The 17,544-nt window shown below is 40.2% G+C and overlaps 1 protein-coding gene across 1 annotated transcript in view; it reads left to right on the forward strand.

The window, feature by feature from the left end:
- The window catches only part of RGS5 (regulator of G protein signaling 5), a 52,489-nt gene extending 41,776 nt beyond the window's left edge, over nt 1-10,713 (forward strand). The window contains exons 4-5 of the mRNA XM_001492029.6: nt 1,604-1,770; nt 5,738-10,713. Coding sequence (XP_001492079.2) covers nt 1,604-1,770; nt 5,738-5,899 — 329 coding nt within the window. The 3' untranslated portion in view covers nt 5,900-10,713. The remainder of the gene's footprint in view (nt 1-1,603; nt 1,771-5,737) is intronic.
- Nucleotides 10,714-17,544: the final 6,831 nt, after the last annotated feature.

Genomic DNA, 17,544 nt, shown 5'->3' on the forward strand with positions numbered 1-17,544 from the left:
GGACTTGGGGCTAATGAGAACAAATTGGTCACAGACTTATTCTGTGAAATTATTATTTCCTCCACAATCTTAGACCCAATTGTGTAGGAGCTCATAAGACTTCACTCCTGCTGTCATTTCCTGGCAGCTAGAAAGTGCCTGGGAATTTTTCCGTTTTGACAGAGACTACTTTTGTTTAAGAAACAATGAAAACTTTAACCACGACAGAGAGAGATCCAGGGCCTGGTTCTCCTTTCAGCATATATGTTGGCTCCTGTGTCACTCAATTCTAATAAATAGTGCTGGAAATATGGGCAGGGGGAGAGAGAAAATATCCCTGATTTTATCCAGGTACATGTTATCAAATGGTTTTAAAGTAATTCTTCTAGCTAGGTTTCTAGAAAAAATTGTTTATCATACCTATCATACCTACCATTGTACCCAGATATATTTTTAGGTGTTGATCAATAAAAAATGTTTTTAGGGTAAGAGGAAGGAGAGGGGACTAAAGTACAAATTGTCTTGTTTGGATCCAGAAATCACTGGTGACCTTAATCCAAGTTAATTATAACTAGCCTTTCTGTTTCTTTGGAATTGAATGTGTCTGTAGGGGACTGTGAAGGGCATGAAGACAATAAAAATGTATAGAAGGGAAATTGCCAAAATGACAACAATATATCTCTGGTTTAAACATCACACGCATTTTGTGCATGTTGTATGAAATCAATGTATTAGGCAAGGACTAATGAATGAAAATTTAGACTCTCTACAAAGGAGTAAGGACAAATATTCAAGAGAAAGGGAAATAGATTGAAATTAGGTCAAAGGAAATGAATTCAGAACGTGAATATGTTTCCTAAACAGAACTAATGGATGGTAGAAATGTCTCCTGATAGGGGGCAAGTTAGAGGAAAACCAGACCCTGACGTACTGGTGACAGTTAGTCCTGTCTTCTCCCCTGGGAGGCAAAGTGACATGCTGGGAATTACTGAGGATTGGCCGATAATTGTGATACAGTCTGTGGAAAACTAGAATTCTTCTCTCTCTCTGCTTCCTTTAGAAGTCTACTTTCTTCAGATACTAAATAGACATGGATTCTCTCTCTATAGATACATACTTGTGAGAATTTTGGCTTTAAAAGTGTGTATATATTCAGCTTTAAAAAGGAGGAAAACATTGAAGATATAGAATGATTTTTCCTTTATTCCTCTTTTTCAATGTGTTTTTTCTCATTGGTAATTGATAGGTATCCAGAATGGCATTAGTGTTCATAGTATTCTTTGATGCCACATACAGGTAAACCTTCATCACTCAGATACAGACTGCCTGGAATTGAATCCCAGTTCTGCCACCTACCAGCTGGTTAGCTAAGGAAATTACTTGACCCTCTGACCACATTTGTAAAATAGGATATCAACAGCACCTGCTTCTTAGGGTTCTCATAGGAGTAAATAAGTTAACCTTCAAAAAGTTCTTTTATATGTGACAGAAATATATAGTAAATAAGCTTAGCCTATACAGCAGGATATACTATTAGATAGATAGATAGATAGAGAGAGAGAGAGAGAGAGATAAAACACACAAATAAATAAATTTATCTTCTCACTGACCTTTTTCCTGCTAGATGGACTTGCCAGCTTCAAAAGTTTCCTGAAATCAGAATTCAGTGAGGAAAACCTTGAGTTCTGGATTGCCTGTGAGGATTACAAGAAGATCAAGTCCCCTGACAAGATGGCTGAGAAGGCAAAGAAAATTTACGAAGAATTCATCCAAACGGAGGCTCCTAAAGAGGTTGGTCCTGATGGGGAGGTGGGTGAATGTGGGCAGTGAGAGTCAGCTCAGCGACTTCCCAGGAAGGATTTACATCTGTGGTACAGCCTGCAGCCAAAGGCTCCTCCAATTTGGGAGGGGGCCATCTTTCTAAGCACCCACTGAGTGCCAAGGCAGGACAGTGTGGCCAAGTAGATGTGAACCTGAATCCTGTGGACACCACTTTCCAGCAGCATGGCTCTCACTTCAGGAGCACGTCATCTCACGTGGGAACCATACTAGTTGTATGGTCTTGGATGAGTTATTGAGTCTCTCTGAACTTAGTTTCTTTCTCTGTGAAAATGGGGATAATGAAGACTATTTTGCAAGGTCTTTGTGAGGATGGAATTAAACAGTGGATGTGAAAAAATACATCTCAATATCTGAACTAATTAATGCCTAATGAATATTCCTATCACTTATCTTTTCTCTCTCCCCCTCCCCTTCCCTTTCTTTTCTTGAGAACTCTCTTTTTTTTCCCTCTATTCCTCTCCATCCTTTTGTTTCCCTCAAGTCTTTTATTTACATTCTAGTTGGGACAACAGCATATCTACTCATGAAATTCAAATTATTATAAGATAACAGAGCTAGAGATGTCAGAAGACAATATACCATTAATTGACTGCTAAATACAAGATGTGTGTTGATTTCAAAGAAGCTTTGGGTCAGTTTATCTGTCCTTTGCTTTTTATGAAACTGAATTGATTGCCTTTTTTGTGGAATCGAGGATTCCACAGGCCTTGGGAAGACCTGTTCATCATGTTTTGATCAGGTCACCCTAATTTCATATTGTACCCCTTAATCCAATTTGGACATTAAATATTTCATCAAGATTTGGAGTCAAGTACAGAGGTGATCTGAGCAAGCCCTGTAGGTAGGCAGTAATCTACTAAGATGATTTGAAAGGGAAAAATCCCCAATATCCCTTTCTTTCACAGGTGCTCTAGACTCTTGGAGTTCCACCATTTGAAATTTATTCCTTTGGTTATGAATTACTCATTGCTGAACTTTTTTAAAGGGTAAATATGTTTGAGTAGATGGACAAATTATTTACTTTAATACCAACAGGTGAGCTCCATCCATGACACAGGAGGTGGAGGTCAGGAGCTTGACAGCGTAGAATACCGTGGGTCAAGGTGCAGAAAGTGAAAGACTCCTAGAAGGAAACTGAGATTAGTCTTGCTGTGGAAATTAACTTGAGGATGCTCTCCAGATCTCTTGTTCTTCTCAGCCTCCCACCCCATGCACATATGTTAGCTTTCCCTACTTCTGATGACTTTTGTGCTGGGCTATCCTTCATCTGTTAGCATGGAATCTCTATTTACGATGTTATCAAGGAGATTAAGTTAGTGTTAAATTTGTCATACATTTCCCAACTTGAGCTGGATTCCCCAATTCCAACCTCCCTTCCTAACAACTTTATTCTTCTTCACAGAATTGTAGGATTTGTTGAAATATCTGTAAACAGATATTTCATCCAGACTATCGCTAGTTGCTTTGAGCTTTAGGAAAACATTGTTCTCAAGGTTCTTTATTAAAACATTAGTGCTTATCATGAAAATATGAGACATTAAAAATGGAGTTTCAGGGGCCAGCCTGGTGATGCAGCAGTTAAGTTCACACATTCGGCTTCTTGGCAGCCTGGGGTTCGCTGGTTTGGATCCCAGGTGCGGACGCAGCAACACTTGGCAAAAGCCATGCTGTGGTAGGCATCCCACGTACAAAACAGAGGAAGATAGGCATGGATGTTAGCTCAGGGTCAGTCTTCCTCAGCAAAAAGAGGAAGATTGGCAATAGTTAGCTCAGGGCTAATCTTCCTAAAAAAAAAAATGGGGTTTCAAAATAAATAAAACCCTGGGTGAGTTACTAGAACAAACAAATGGTGGCCCCCAATTATAAGGACCTATGGGCTCTATTAAAATAATCTTGGCCTCCATTCTCTGAGCTGGGCATCAGAGAAGATGCAAATGCTGCTCCTGGCACATAATAAGCACTCAGTAAATATTTGTGAGGTGATGGATGCAGACATCCCAACTCCAGACCTTCCTAGATTTGTGACTTTGGGCAAGTCTCTAACTAACGCTCTCTAATCCTCGGTTCCTTTAACTGTAAGCATCTCACATGTATGTGTCTGTACCTCGAGTATGTTTAATAAATTGTAGTTATTATTACTTTAAAAATTCCCCAAATCTTGTATTTTAACCTAAAAATTTACTATTTCATTTCGATGATTAGCTGATTGACCTATATGAAAATTTACCCAGGCAAATAGTAATCTAAATTTTCCTTCTCTGAATATTCACCTCAGCTCTCTAACATCAGGAACTGACAGAGAGATACAGTCATAAGAATCGGAACTAAGATTTAAAGAAAGAGAAACAGCCATATATAGTTGAATAGGTAGATAATTGGTACATTGCAAATTGACATTTGACCATATTTGAAATTAATGAAATAATATTTTCCTGGCTCAGGATACAAATGAATGTGTATCAGAATGATTCATTGGAGGAGCCTTATGCAGATAAAAATAATAAGCTAAATAGCTATTATTAGCAGGTGGATACATGTGTTAGAGAGTTTTTTGGGGGGTTTTTTTGAGGAAGATTAGCCCTGAGTTAACATCTGCTGCCAATCTTCCTCTTTTTGCTGAGGAAGACTGGCCCTGAGCTAACATCTGTGCCCATCTTCCTCTACTTTATATGTGGGACGCCTACCACAGGATGGCTTGCCAAGCAGTGCCATGTCCGCTCCTGGGATCCGAACTGGCAAACCCCAGGCCACCAAAGCGGAACGTGCGAACTTAACCGCTGTGCCACTGGGCTGGCCCCTGTTAGAGAGTTTTAAATGCACCACTTCTTTAAAGAAATGGGGTTAGGAGATAGTTTCATAATTTTTACAAATTCAACCATTTTGAGTAAGACTCCCTGCCTCGCTTGGTACACATTTAGTATCAGAGAAGAAAGAAGCGTTGCTTTTGGGTGGCGGGAAGAACAATAGACTGAGAACAGAGAAGTATACATCATGGCCTCAACTCTGTCCCTCACTAGCTGCTTGTGGGCATGTAACGTGACCCCTTCCGGCCTCGGGGTCTTCACATAGAAAGGCTGGCCTTGGACTACATCACCTCTGAGGCTACTCCCGGTGCTGACTGCATGTCTCCTACCATGCCTGTGTAAAGCACGTCAGCCCCTCTCACCTATGGAGAATCTCACTATAGGCTCAACTCACTTCATCCTGGACCTTCACACACAGCCCACTCCTCCTCGCTGTTCTGGCCTGGTCTCCCCTGTCATACCTCTGTCTCTGACTCTGGCCTACAGCCACTCCATAATTCTCTGAGCCCAAATAGCTTTCCTCAGTATCAAGGATCTCTAGCAGCCCAGGAGAAACCTGAAACATTTTCTAATGTTCTGGTCCAGAACCATTGGCTGATTTGGATTCTGTTTCTTTCTCTTTTACACTCAGATGGCTTAAGAGTCATTAAAGCGTACAACGCGATGTACGAGATTCCTCTCAAATCATACTCAGGCAAGCCCATGCAGGCTGTACGCTGCCCAACTCCAGGGAACCATTCCCATGGCCCCTAAGGCAAATGGTGTCCCCAGGAGTTGTGCAGTGTAGCAGCACTGGCCTCAGGACAGGAAGCTATGACGCCTTCCAACACTGCAGTCTCCTGGTTAAAAGTCACATTGCTGGGCTTTTGAATCTTCTCTCTACCACTTATGAGCTGGGGCAAATCACTTAACATTTCTGCTTAATCTGAGTCATGCATTTATTGGAACACCAGTTACCTTACCTCATTGCCTATAAAATAGAAATGGTATTTCTCGCTTTTATGACTCTCTTCCCCTAGTGTGTTTTGTGATGAGAAATTCCACTTGCCTTCCCAACTCTCATCAAATCCTGCAACCTGGGCTGACTCATGACCCTGTTTCCTGGCCCACAGGTGAATATTGATCACTTCACGAAGGACATCACAATGAAGAACCTGGTGGAACCTTCCCCGAGCAGCTTTGATGTGGCTCAGAAAAGAATCCATGCCCTGATGGAAAAGGATTCACTGCCTCGCTTTGTGCGCTCTGAGTTTTATCAAGAGTTAATCAAGTAGCAATTTAGTCTGGCTATGAGAATCACCTTGTGAGTTATTCTTCCATAATAACCCTGCACTTTCCAGCAACCTACATGTCTTCCCATAGCAGCTTTGCTCAAAGATAACCGAACCGGGAAAATCCTAGGGAGTGTTGCTTATTCTTTTGGCCCACGTTGTTTTCCATGTTTATTGTCTGAATGCCTTCCTTTCCCAGTTTCTTCTTCCTGCCCCATTCTCAGTTAAGCTCTACCCAGTGTGTGGTTGTGAAATGCAATCAGAATCACGGAAAAATTCTGCCGAAGTCAGGGAAGTATAAGATAAGAATATGAGGTCATTGAACCTAAGTCCACTTGGTTTAGGTAAAGGATCGCCGTCTAAATTGGTCTGAAAAAGAATATGGATGTGGAAAGACCAATTTTAAGTGAGACTTATTGATCTCGTTTGTTGTTTTAATTCTGCTCCAGAAGGATCACGCCTCTAACTATTTCTGAGCTTGGTTAGTAAAAGGTGGTGAGAATTTTATGAAGCCACTATTTGATTTTTTCAGCAAATACCTTATTTAAAATATTGATCTTCCCCTTAGAGCATCTTCGTGTTAGGTGGAAATTATAAACAAGAGATACAACCATGAACATGATGTGTTTATACAAAATCAATCTGAACACAATCCATATTGATTTTTTCCTTATACCTCCCTCATATCTTCTCCATAAAGTTACCAAATTCTTTATTAAATCAATGACCTAAGATTGACAATGAACTATTTTCCAAATGTATCTATGCCTCTAGTATATAGGCCCAAAGTTTCAATTTTCAGATTATTTTAAATGCTTGTAAGTGTAAAATTCCAAAATTTTTAACACCAGTCATGTAAAATAAAATGGTTGCTGTCCATTGCAGTGGTCTCTCACCTCAACATCAAGAGGTCTGTACACTGAAATGGGAAAATTCTGTCAAGCCTAAAATGGTTAATTACCTTATCATGTCATCTCTTTTTTTAGTAAATGATGATTTATCTTCAAAACACCAAATTATCTTGGAAAAACTAATTTGACTACATGTAGAGGCCTTCTCAGTGAGACGGGGTTTTAAAGTACCCTGCATTTTGCAAAATAACATGACCTTTTATCTACCCCCCATCTTCCCTCCCTATTTTGTTCCCTGTGTTAATGAATTCTACTTACCATCAAAGTGCGCATGTGGGCCCTAACATGCCTCACACACAGCTAGCTGATAGGCCATGGTATTTTTAGTAAGTTTAAACTTCGAATTCTGTATTTCATTTTTGTAAGTCTTGCTAGAACTTTTTTCTTATCATAATCTAGTAATAAAGAGAACCAAACTAAATGATGTATGAGGGTAACCGAGATGAGGACACTGAGTTAATTAAAAAAAGGAGAAGGTATTTTTTAAAGGATTAATAAAATTCTGAAATGTTTAAGTAGAAGGTTACATTGTTTAGTCTTGTATTTCCTCCTTTGTTTCTCTTTTTCATTCACACACTCCTAGTTCCACATGTTTGTAACCCATTTATTCAGTTATTTCCTCAGAATACTGAAAGTGAAGCAACGATATTACTGTATTCTTCGCGTAAGCACTGACTGTGTTTGTTGGGTGTTCCCTATTTTTGTTATTTCAAATTAATAACATGCCCTTCCTGAATTCTTGCCACTTCACATTCTGAAAATGGGTTGGAGTGACTGGGTCTACTGCCAACACTTCCTAGCGCGGTTTGAGTTCATCCATATTTGTCAATATTGCTCACTTCAAAGAAACTCCGTCATGAGGTAGTCAGCAGCTAGGCCAGATCAACACGGTGATCATGAAGAAGTTCTCCCCATGTCCATTTGCGTAAGAGTGACAAGCAACTCAGATCAAAAGTTCCTGGTACCACCTTCCTCAACATCTCTCTATGCTGCCTCAATCAGTATAAAATTGCCAGTTCTTTACTTTCTAACGCAGGTAGAAAATTTAAGAATGCAAGAATCTAGGTGAGTTTTTTTTTCTTGAATGCCAAAGCATTCTTAAGAAGAATTTTGATGTAATTAAAAATTCAAATTATATTCATATTATTTGAAATAGACAAATGTTTGAAAATTCCCAGAGAATTCACTAGATATTTCAGAACTCATTCAGATGGTTGATGTGACAAAGATTCAGATTGACTATACTCACAAATTGACTGCTCACTCACCCTGTGTAAGCGGGTAGGCTTGTCAGTGGAAGATAAGAAGGGGCTTCACCTTTTCATAAACTGGACCCAGGAAGTAGCGGGCAAGAAAAGTACCCCGAGGGCAGTGCTGCGAAGGCCACAAGAATGAATGCCTTCCAGTAAAATGGTAACATGTAATATGTATATGTATGTATGGTTCTAAATTTAAAGCAATACACACATACATTAGAGACTCCTCTAACATATAAAGTAATAAAATTAAAAGGAATACAAATATCACAGCCCAAAATGAGAAAGCAAACATATCAAAGTTACCCCAGAAAATTTCTCTGAGTGATTTTGAAAGTGTTTTTAAACTGAGAAAAGGAAAAAAAAAAAAAAACCAATTGTGTTACTAGAAGTTTCCATGGTAACAGAAAGAAAATACATTTTTTAATTCTTGGAAATTAGAAAAACCAGGATGATCTTTCCAGGAAAAACTGTGTAACATCTATTTTTCAGTCCCTCTGCCTCTTCCTCTTCTTCCCCACTTTCCCTTGAGTAAATCGCCTGGGATAGTAGGAAACAATGCAAGAGCCCTGTGGCGTTTGCATTTTCCTCCCCCGTGAAAATGTAACTACAGTTGTAAGTGGATCTGGGACGTAGAGAGGTGGTGGAACCAAATTGCGGTCAATGGGAATAGGAGTATATGCTTCTTATTCTTGAGAGAAACCAAAGATTAGGCCAGGTGATGGCCCATAACCAAAGTTTTTCTCCCTGGGTTTGATATGGTTTGGGGTTGGCGTCAGATTAGGATCTAAACTGGACTGGAAAACAGAGACAGACAATCGACTCTAGAGTAAATTAGGAGACTGTGTTCCATGTTCATCTGCTAAAGCAGTGCTTGTTCAGGGGAACAACCCCCTACACATGTGTGCACATGCACGTGCACACACACACACACACATTTTCTTTTTCCCAGAACTGGGAGAAATTTTTTATTTTTGTCCTCTACAAAGCCATGGATTTTGCTTGCTTGATGTGTTCTTTGTATACACTCCGTTTCAATAGGATGGAGTTATTAATTATTTCCAAAAGAATAATACATTTCCAGAAGTTTCAATAAAAACTTGACCATTAGCACATCAATTGATAAACTAATCAGCATTCCCTGCCAGGGCTTTGTCAAATCATCTGTCCCATCGCAAATTTGATAATTTGAGAATCACTTAAAAGCCTGTTTATATTTCAGGAAAATGATTTTTTACCCCTGAAATCATTTCCTCTAGCTGGCCATTTTCCCTGTCTCCTGGAAACTTAGCAGGTTTGGGAGAGAAAGGGTCGTGGGAAGAAAGAGGAGAAGCGGAGTGGTAAAGGAGTAAGTGGCCAGCCCTATGAAGTGAATCTATTCTCTGGGAAACATTTCAGAGCAGCTCCACTTGATTGAAATCAAATTGCTTCTTGCTGTCTCCAGCAAGATTTGCAGGAAGGTATTTCTTGACTCACAGGCAGCTAAGATCGAAACTTCATTTTAACATCCTAGAGAGTCTTGATTAGATAAAAGGGCAAACAGCGAGGATATACCTTCCTCATTTGGCTCGCATGTGGCAGAAATCAGAGCACAGAGAACTCAGTTTCTAACATCCAAGTGTCCAAACCCAAGGGCCAGGCAACTCTATGCAGGTTCTAGACGTGAGATCTTGATGAATCTCGGTCTATCCTGACTGAATTGTTATTAGACCTCTCTGGTTTTCTAGTCTCTCCATTCTATCAGGCAGTATGTATTTAAAACTTGCTGGGGACAAGGCTTTCTAGTTAACAAGTTATCAATTGCCACTTGAGTTAAACATACTTTCTCCCAAACAGGTTATGTGGCAGACCAGAGCAATAGATATCTAAAGAAAGGCTTTCCCCAGCATCAGCTAACCATCCTGAATCACAAAAGATCAACTCTTCCAACTGAAGAGACATATATAGTAGCTTTGAATGGAAACTCATAGCAGAAAGTGAATGGCAGAAAAAATCTTTGAATATTATCCTCACCTCGCAGTTTAATAATCGTCATCTTAGTTTTTAGTAGAGAAGCTACAAATCAAACTCTGAACACTCCTATCTAGTCTAATAAGCCTCTTGCAACTTGCTTCTTTTCTAACCTGAGATATTTTCCCTCCCTGCCTCACCCCTATGTCTCCCTTCCTCTTCTCCCTCTTCAAGAGGAAACATTTAAAGTAGTTGAGTCTAACCACAAATATGTAATATGAATACATCAAAAGCATTTAACTTCCTATCTAGGAAAATGTATAGGCGAAGGCATAGACAAAACAATGGGAAATGCTGAGACATTTCCCAGTGGAGAGAAGTAACCTGGAGAAACTTTGGCAAAAGTTCTTTTTGTGTGAGACAGTGTCAGGATTTGGGAGAACTAAAATTTTTTTAGATGCTGCAACTCACAATTCATCTTCAGGAGACTCAGCCCAGAGAAAGGAGTAGAAATGAAAGATTTGGAAATCCACTTGTCAGCATTTATCCCAAGTTTTTCATTTACGAATAATTGTGTTTATCTTCTGATTTTGTATCCAATATGTTGTGTACTATGTGACTCATACTTCTCGATAAATAAAGCACTATGTACCTGTAACCACGATCACATATATTATATTAAATATATATCTATATGACAGCCTCATATGAGTCCTTCTTGACTCCTGAACATTCTTTATATGAAACTCTTCCTTAAGATCAGCTTATTTGTTCACTATGCTCCTTAAACCAGTGAATCCTTGATCAATGGGGACAATTCCTATCCTAATAAGCATCAACTGTAATAACAGCCTGACACGCAAAACTCAGAAAGTGCCCCATTTTCATATACTCTGTTGACCGCTTTCCCTTGGATTCAGGCAGCAACAGCTTATTGACCCAGCTGTCCACTGTTAGAACCAACTGAGTGGATTATATCATTTGGATTCTGCAATATCTAGTGAGTATAGTCATCCCCTGCTCCTCCCCCACTGGGGAAAGATCTGAAATCCAGGTGCTGCTGCAAGCAACCCAAGTCTATGACCTTGGATTTGGTGCTCAGATGGTTTAGGTAATGGGCTAAGATCCTATAACTAGTGGGATTGGGAGTGGGCAAAAGGGAAAGCTTGTGTGCAGAAAGAAGCATAAACAGGAGCGTATTTACAGGGAAAAACAATGATGAGAATCCATATGACCAGAGAGATAGAGGAAGGAAGGTAAAAAGAGAGAGAGAGAGAGAGAGTGGGAGGGAGAGATTGAGAGATTGAGGAGAGTATCTGTCTTGGTTTCCAACGGCATCTTAGTTCTCATTCCCAGTTCCCATAAGGCGTAGCTATATTTAAAGTAGATGCAATACCCCTGAGTCATTTCAATATCACCTATTCTATTTATTTTAATTATTTTGGATGAGTTTCAGAGAGTTTGTACCAAGAAGTATTATTAAAGAAAAGATCAGTGACATTTTCGTCTCCACCACAAAAAAGAAGTGATATTCTCAAGGTCACTATGTGAATCGGTGGCAGAACAGAGGTTAGAGGTCAGATTGACCACCTCTTAGACATCTGTGTGTTCCACCAGACCGAAGGAACCACATGTGATCCCTCAAAACATTAGGATTATTGGCTCTAACTTGAGTAAAATGGGCTAAATGAAACACTGCCCAAGTGGGAACCCATTCTAGCCCCTGTCAGTGATGTAAACCAAGCTGTCCAAGGTACACAATCCCTAAAGCATACTTTGCTAATTTTACATTTTCTAAGTCAGCAGTGTCTTGAAAATTATTTTGCTCACAAACAACTTTCCAAATACCTCAACACTTGGGATGGCTTCCCGGTGCTTCAGTGCATTCTGCATTTGAGTTAGTCTCATCTGGCAAATCTCTGGTCCACTTTCCATATTTTTCTACTTTTCAGTCAAATCCTACCTTCTCAATGTTTTAACTTGTTAGAACAATAGAAAATGTGGATGGAAGACTGGCCCAGTGGCACAGTGGTTAATTTTGCACACTCTGCTTCCACGGCCCAGGGTTCATAGGTTTGGATCCAGGGTGTGGACCTACACATCACTCATCAAACCACACTGTGGCTGCATCCCACATATAAAATAGAGGAGGATTGGCACAGATGTTAGCTCAGAGCCAATCTTCCTCACCAAAAAAAAAAAAGGGGGGGGGATTGAAATTTTATTAGCAAGAAAAGCTTAATAGGAGAAAATCTTTGCTCATTCTTTGGCAGCCAGGCCTATTCCAGGCCTGGGAGAATGCTGAGTTTGAGGCAGGCAGACAAGGGTGGGTATGCAGCCCATAGGTGACAATGAAAGTCTTAGCTGTGTCTTGAAGAAGTGGTGCCTTGTGACTGCTGCTGCAGCTGTCTGTGACGTGTGAGATATAAACACCTGCCTCAGATTGTGCTGCTGAATGCCCGACACCACTGTGCTTCCAAGCAGAATTCTTGAAAACCCTAAAAGACACTTACGGCGGAATTGGAGCCCAGAGGCTTTAATGACTAAGGATGGATGGAGATTGATGTCCTCTGATTTCCTCTAACAGAACATGTATTGTGACTGCTTTTTAATTTAACAACTCAAGCCATAACTTCTATATCTACCTGAGTTGCTCTAGCAATGCTACTGATAACAAGCAGGGAGGTGATAAGGGAAAAATCCAGATTCAGAAAATGTTGGAGCTGGAATAGACATTACAAATGCTCTCAAATGCTCAGGGCGAAAGTTTAGTCTTCCTCTTTCTGCAAAGATTCTTCTCAGCAGAGAGAGATGTCAGCAGCCCGGGGACACAAACACTTGAAGCCCTGAGAGCAAAGGGGAATCCACTTGCTGGCCAATTAGATCGGCCGAATTGTCCTGAGTGATTAGTCGGGTAGCAGTCACCACACACAAATATCCACTCTGCCATTCTGAGAGATTGTTCCTCCCAATCTCCATTTTAAAGACGAGGAAATTAAGGCCCATAGGGATGAAATAATCTGTAGAAAGTTACACATCTGGAAAACAGCATCATTCTTACAGATGATCTGATTCCAAGTCTGGGGGATTTTTTCTGTAGAACAAAATTTACGATATGCCACATTCACATATCTATAATAGCAGATGTTCTTAAAGTTGATGTCAAAGAACCGTAAGATACCAGAGAAATGGTAGTGTGGAGTTGGCCCAGAAAAATTGTGCTTCTCAAAAATATACATTTCTCCTCTATCTCTATAATAATTTTCCCAACAGATATCCTTTCAGATTAACAAAATACTTCTTTAAAAGTAAAATATTCTGTTGGAAAGTTATCAGCTATTCGTTCTTTAATGTGAATATCTCCAATAGGGTGATACACATTGCTTATTTCTTAAAACCTTCCTGAAGACAGCCAGTTGCGATTGAGGGAAAGAGAGGTGTGTCTGCTGTAATGTTATATTTTGAGACCTGGTCATCCGCCTGTGTTATACATGGTCCCATTCTCTGACAGCACCAGATAATTAATAAAGATTTATGGACACAGAAGAGTCTTACATCCTTTGCATTATTCTGGCCACTATTAGGTACTGTTTTACTCTTTGCTGGGATTTGAAGAACTGCAAAGTTCTCATGCGAAATTTCTCAATTACCAATTGCAAATTACCATTTTCAATTTATTCCATTTTGTTAAGCATTGTCCATCACTTAAGAGTTCTCCTTTTGAACACGAACTCTCCTAAAAGGAGTAACACATAAAATCTTTAACAGTTCAGTGACAAGAGAGAAAACAGCTTAGAGCATTTACCTGAAGATGCTATTTTTCTCATGATTTATCGAGTCATGTTAGTCCTCTGTTTAAAATCTTTCAGTGGCTTTCCATGCTCTTCAGCCTTCCATGGGCTCCAGACCCAGGGGACAGAGGGAGTCTTATAGCGTTTGTAAAGGCACATATGTGTCCCTCATTATCCGTTGATTGAATAATACCTCACACATCCATGTATCGTGTAAATTCATCCAGATTTTAAAAGCAAAATACAAATTCACTTAAAAACATTCCTGAATTTCTACTAGCTTGCCATTTCAAATCTTTTAAATTAATAGGTAATAGTATTACAGCTACTCTTGTATGGATGTCCTCAAAAATAGTCTTAAGGGCTTGCCTGGTGGCACAGCGGTTAAGTGCACAAGTTCTGCTTCTGCGGCCCAGGGTTCGCCGGTTCAGATCCCAGATGAGGACATGGCACTCTTGGCAAGCCATGCTGTGGTAGGCGTCCCACATATAAAGTAGAGGAAGATAGGCATGGATGTGAGCTCAGGGCCAGTCTTCCTCAGCAAAAAGAGGAGGATTGGCAGCAGTTAGCTCAGGGCTACTCTTCCTCAAAAAAAAAAAACTTAAAAGTTTATTTTAACTCTAAAATTTTGATTGCCACTACCCTAGGGAATAGCACCCTGAATCTTCAGCCAAATACACAAAGTTCTGTAAAGTACCCAGGCTTGGGTGATGTCTTGCAGAGCTCTGAATGCACCAGGTCTTCTTGTGCTCCAGCCCTTGCATGAGGCAGCTCCTTTCACTTCGTTCCCTTTATTTCACCTAGCAAGCACCTACATATTCTTAAAGAATTAGCACACAGATATCATCTTCCCTGAGGAAACTTCCTTTGTACTCATCACATCCCACCTAACTAAAGTGGAGGACATTCCCCTAGTCTGGTATCCTTCCACCAAAGACCAAAGAAGTGTCCTTACCAATTGAACAGGATAATTGTGTGGAACAGTTAGAAAACTCTCTTTGAAGAGTGTTAGAAAAGCAAAGGTCTGGTATTTTAACTTCTGAAAAAGTCTGGACTTGAAAACTTCCAGATACCGCTCTCCTCCTGAGTTTGTAGGATGGGCCGTGAAAGGGAATTTAAATTCCTGAGGCTTTCAACTATGCCCTCAGGAGACACGATACCTCCTACATCCACTCTTGTCCAATGTGACAAATACCACATCAGAGACAAGGGGAGGTTGGCATCCTGAAAGACAAGAGGCTGTTGGGACCTTAATTACCTCAGACCCCTCCAGGCAGATTGTGTCCATCTCCTTCAGGGTAGCTATGCACTAAATTTTCTGGATGTTGTGACTTTGCTCCTTTTCTGTATAAGTAGGTCAGACATCTCTCAGGTTCTTTATCCCTGCACATCTGTAGACAATGTGCTAGCCATTAAAGAAAAATAGAGCAAAGAAATGAGTTATTCTTGTTATGGTGGGTAGCTACTGTGACTTTTCATTCTAATACCATTTCTGTTTCACTTTAGGAGGTGAGCGGGGAGAGGTGGCTAATCTTACCCTTTTGAAATTGCACTTTATTCCTCTAAAAAGATTTAAGAGCACTTGGGGATTGCATGTCTCTTATCTTGACAAATCCTCCCAGCTGAGTCCTTCTAGAATGACTAAGAATAGACAGAAGAAGCAAAAGACTGAATACTTTTAGCTTGTGTGAGAGGCCTTCTATTTTACTTATCAGCTGTCTGTAGTGTCTGCATCATGAAGATAAAAGCATTCTAAATCCAAATGAAAGCATTTATTCAGATCTTAGCTCCTCAAGACAGGCAACAGACGTACATGGAATTTCAGATTCAGATGGCATATTTTGATAAAAACTAAATGACTGTTTCTTTGAACTGTAAGTGTAGACTTCAGAAAATCATGTGTAGATAATATTAGGCTTTAGAGCTGGAAGAATGGCTTTTCTAGTTACAATCATCCTCTCTCTCAAGTTGGCTCAGTACATATGGTGCAGAGTTGCAAAATCTGAGTCATTGGCTAGGTTCTTCGTCTACACCATCTTCGGCAGCATAAGTAGCTCCCTGAGCCTCTGTTTGCTCATCTTCAAAAATGGGACTACCTAGATTTTCTATAACACAGAGAGGTGATGAGGAGTAAATGAAATAATATGTACCAAAAGATTATGTAGCATGTAGAATAAGGCTGTTTTCTCAGATTCTCATCCAGGTCAAATTGCTTCCTGTTATAGCTTGTGGATATGAATTATCAGGGGCATAATCAGAGAAAGTAACTACTTCTTTAGGGATCAAATAATACATCCTTATTTCCATCACACTGACCCCTTCCCCCAACCAAGCCAATTCCTAACTGTCAGCTGAATGAAGACTTGGGCCATGTCTTATTCTTTGGTGTCCTTGTGTCCTGAGAGTCTAGAATATAATTTAAACAACTGACCCAGAACCATGATCAGTTAACTGGTCTACCAGATATCTACTTGAGATATTTTGGCCTCTTCAGTCCTACAGTCTACTCAACGACCTAACAAGAACTGCTGTTTCTACAGCTTTTCCCTCCCTTATTTCACTTGATTGTCATCAAAACTCTGTGAGGTGGTTAAAGTAGGCAGGATTAAAATGCTCACTTTATATATCAGAAGTCTGAAGCTTATGAAATCTAAAAGACTTGACAAGGTCACATAGTTAATATCAGCAGAACTGAGTCTAGAGGATGGGTCTTCTGGCTCTTGTCTGCAGCTCCTTTTTTCATAGCAGACTGCAGTGTGCAGCTAACAAACTCAGCATCAATGCATCTTCTCAGCATTGGCAATAGAGTGAATTACCTTGAATAACGTCTGTGTGTTCTTTATTCACGATCCACGGATGAATGTGTGTGTATGTATAGAAAAATACAATTAAGAAAAAGTCCACCTCATTGGAGGTTAAACTAATAGAGTCACAGTTTATCTAAGTGGGTAGGAAAAAGAGAAGGATGCAGGAGTGCGCACATGAAGATTTTCCTTTAGTCTGTGGTCAGGTTTATTTACAAAGCCTCTGCCTAGTTCCTTTGTTTTAAAAGGTGTTCGATCTCAGATGACAGCCAGCTGGGCCGTCTGTCATGGTTCCCCAAGGTTTGGAACTCTTGACTGACATCTGAGGTTATACTTTTATGTCCAATTGTGAAAGCCTGCTATTGGCTCCTTCTGCTCATGATTATATTGCTTTAGTGTTTAATGACCTCTCACATCTGAATGTTTCCTTAAAAATTTCAAACCACGTCTACATGTGTGATTTCAACCAGTTTCCCACTTTCAGTTTCTCTTCCCTCAGAGTCTTTGCAGCTCCTCTGATGAGGAACTAAGATTTAAAGAGAGTCAATGAGGAGCTTTATATCGAACCTGAAGTGAGTTGGCTCACCCATTGTGCAGCAAGCCACTCTCTGACACTGGGTGTGGTGGAAGAAAGTAGGAATTTTATTATTGCACAGCACTGAGCAAGGAGAGAGGGTAGCTATTGCTGAAATCCCAAACTCGCTGAAAAGCTAAAAAGAAGGGCTTTTATTTGGGGTTTTAGGTAGGGGAGGGGACAGCATATGGCCTTGCTGGTCAGAGCTTTCCCACCAGCCTGTATCACTTTGTGGGGAGGAGATAATGAATCCAGGTGCTTGTCCTTGGCAGTGTCTGTCTCCATGGATGATAGTGGATTCTGGAGCCAGGAAGCCAGGGAATAAGCAGGGAATGTGTTTTGGTTTTAAACCCATATATGCT

Source organism: Equus caballus, chromosome 5, assembly GCF_041296265.1.
Source record: "Equus caballus isolate H_3958 breed thoroughbred chromosome 5, TB-T2T, whole genome shotgun sequence".
NCBI lineage: Eukaryota > Metazoa > Chordata > Mammalia > Perissodactyla > Equidae > Equus > Equus caballus.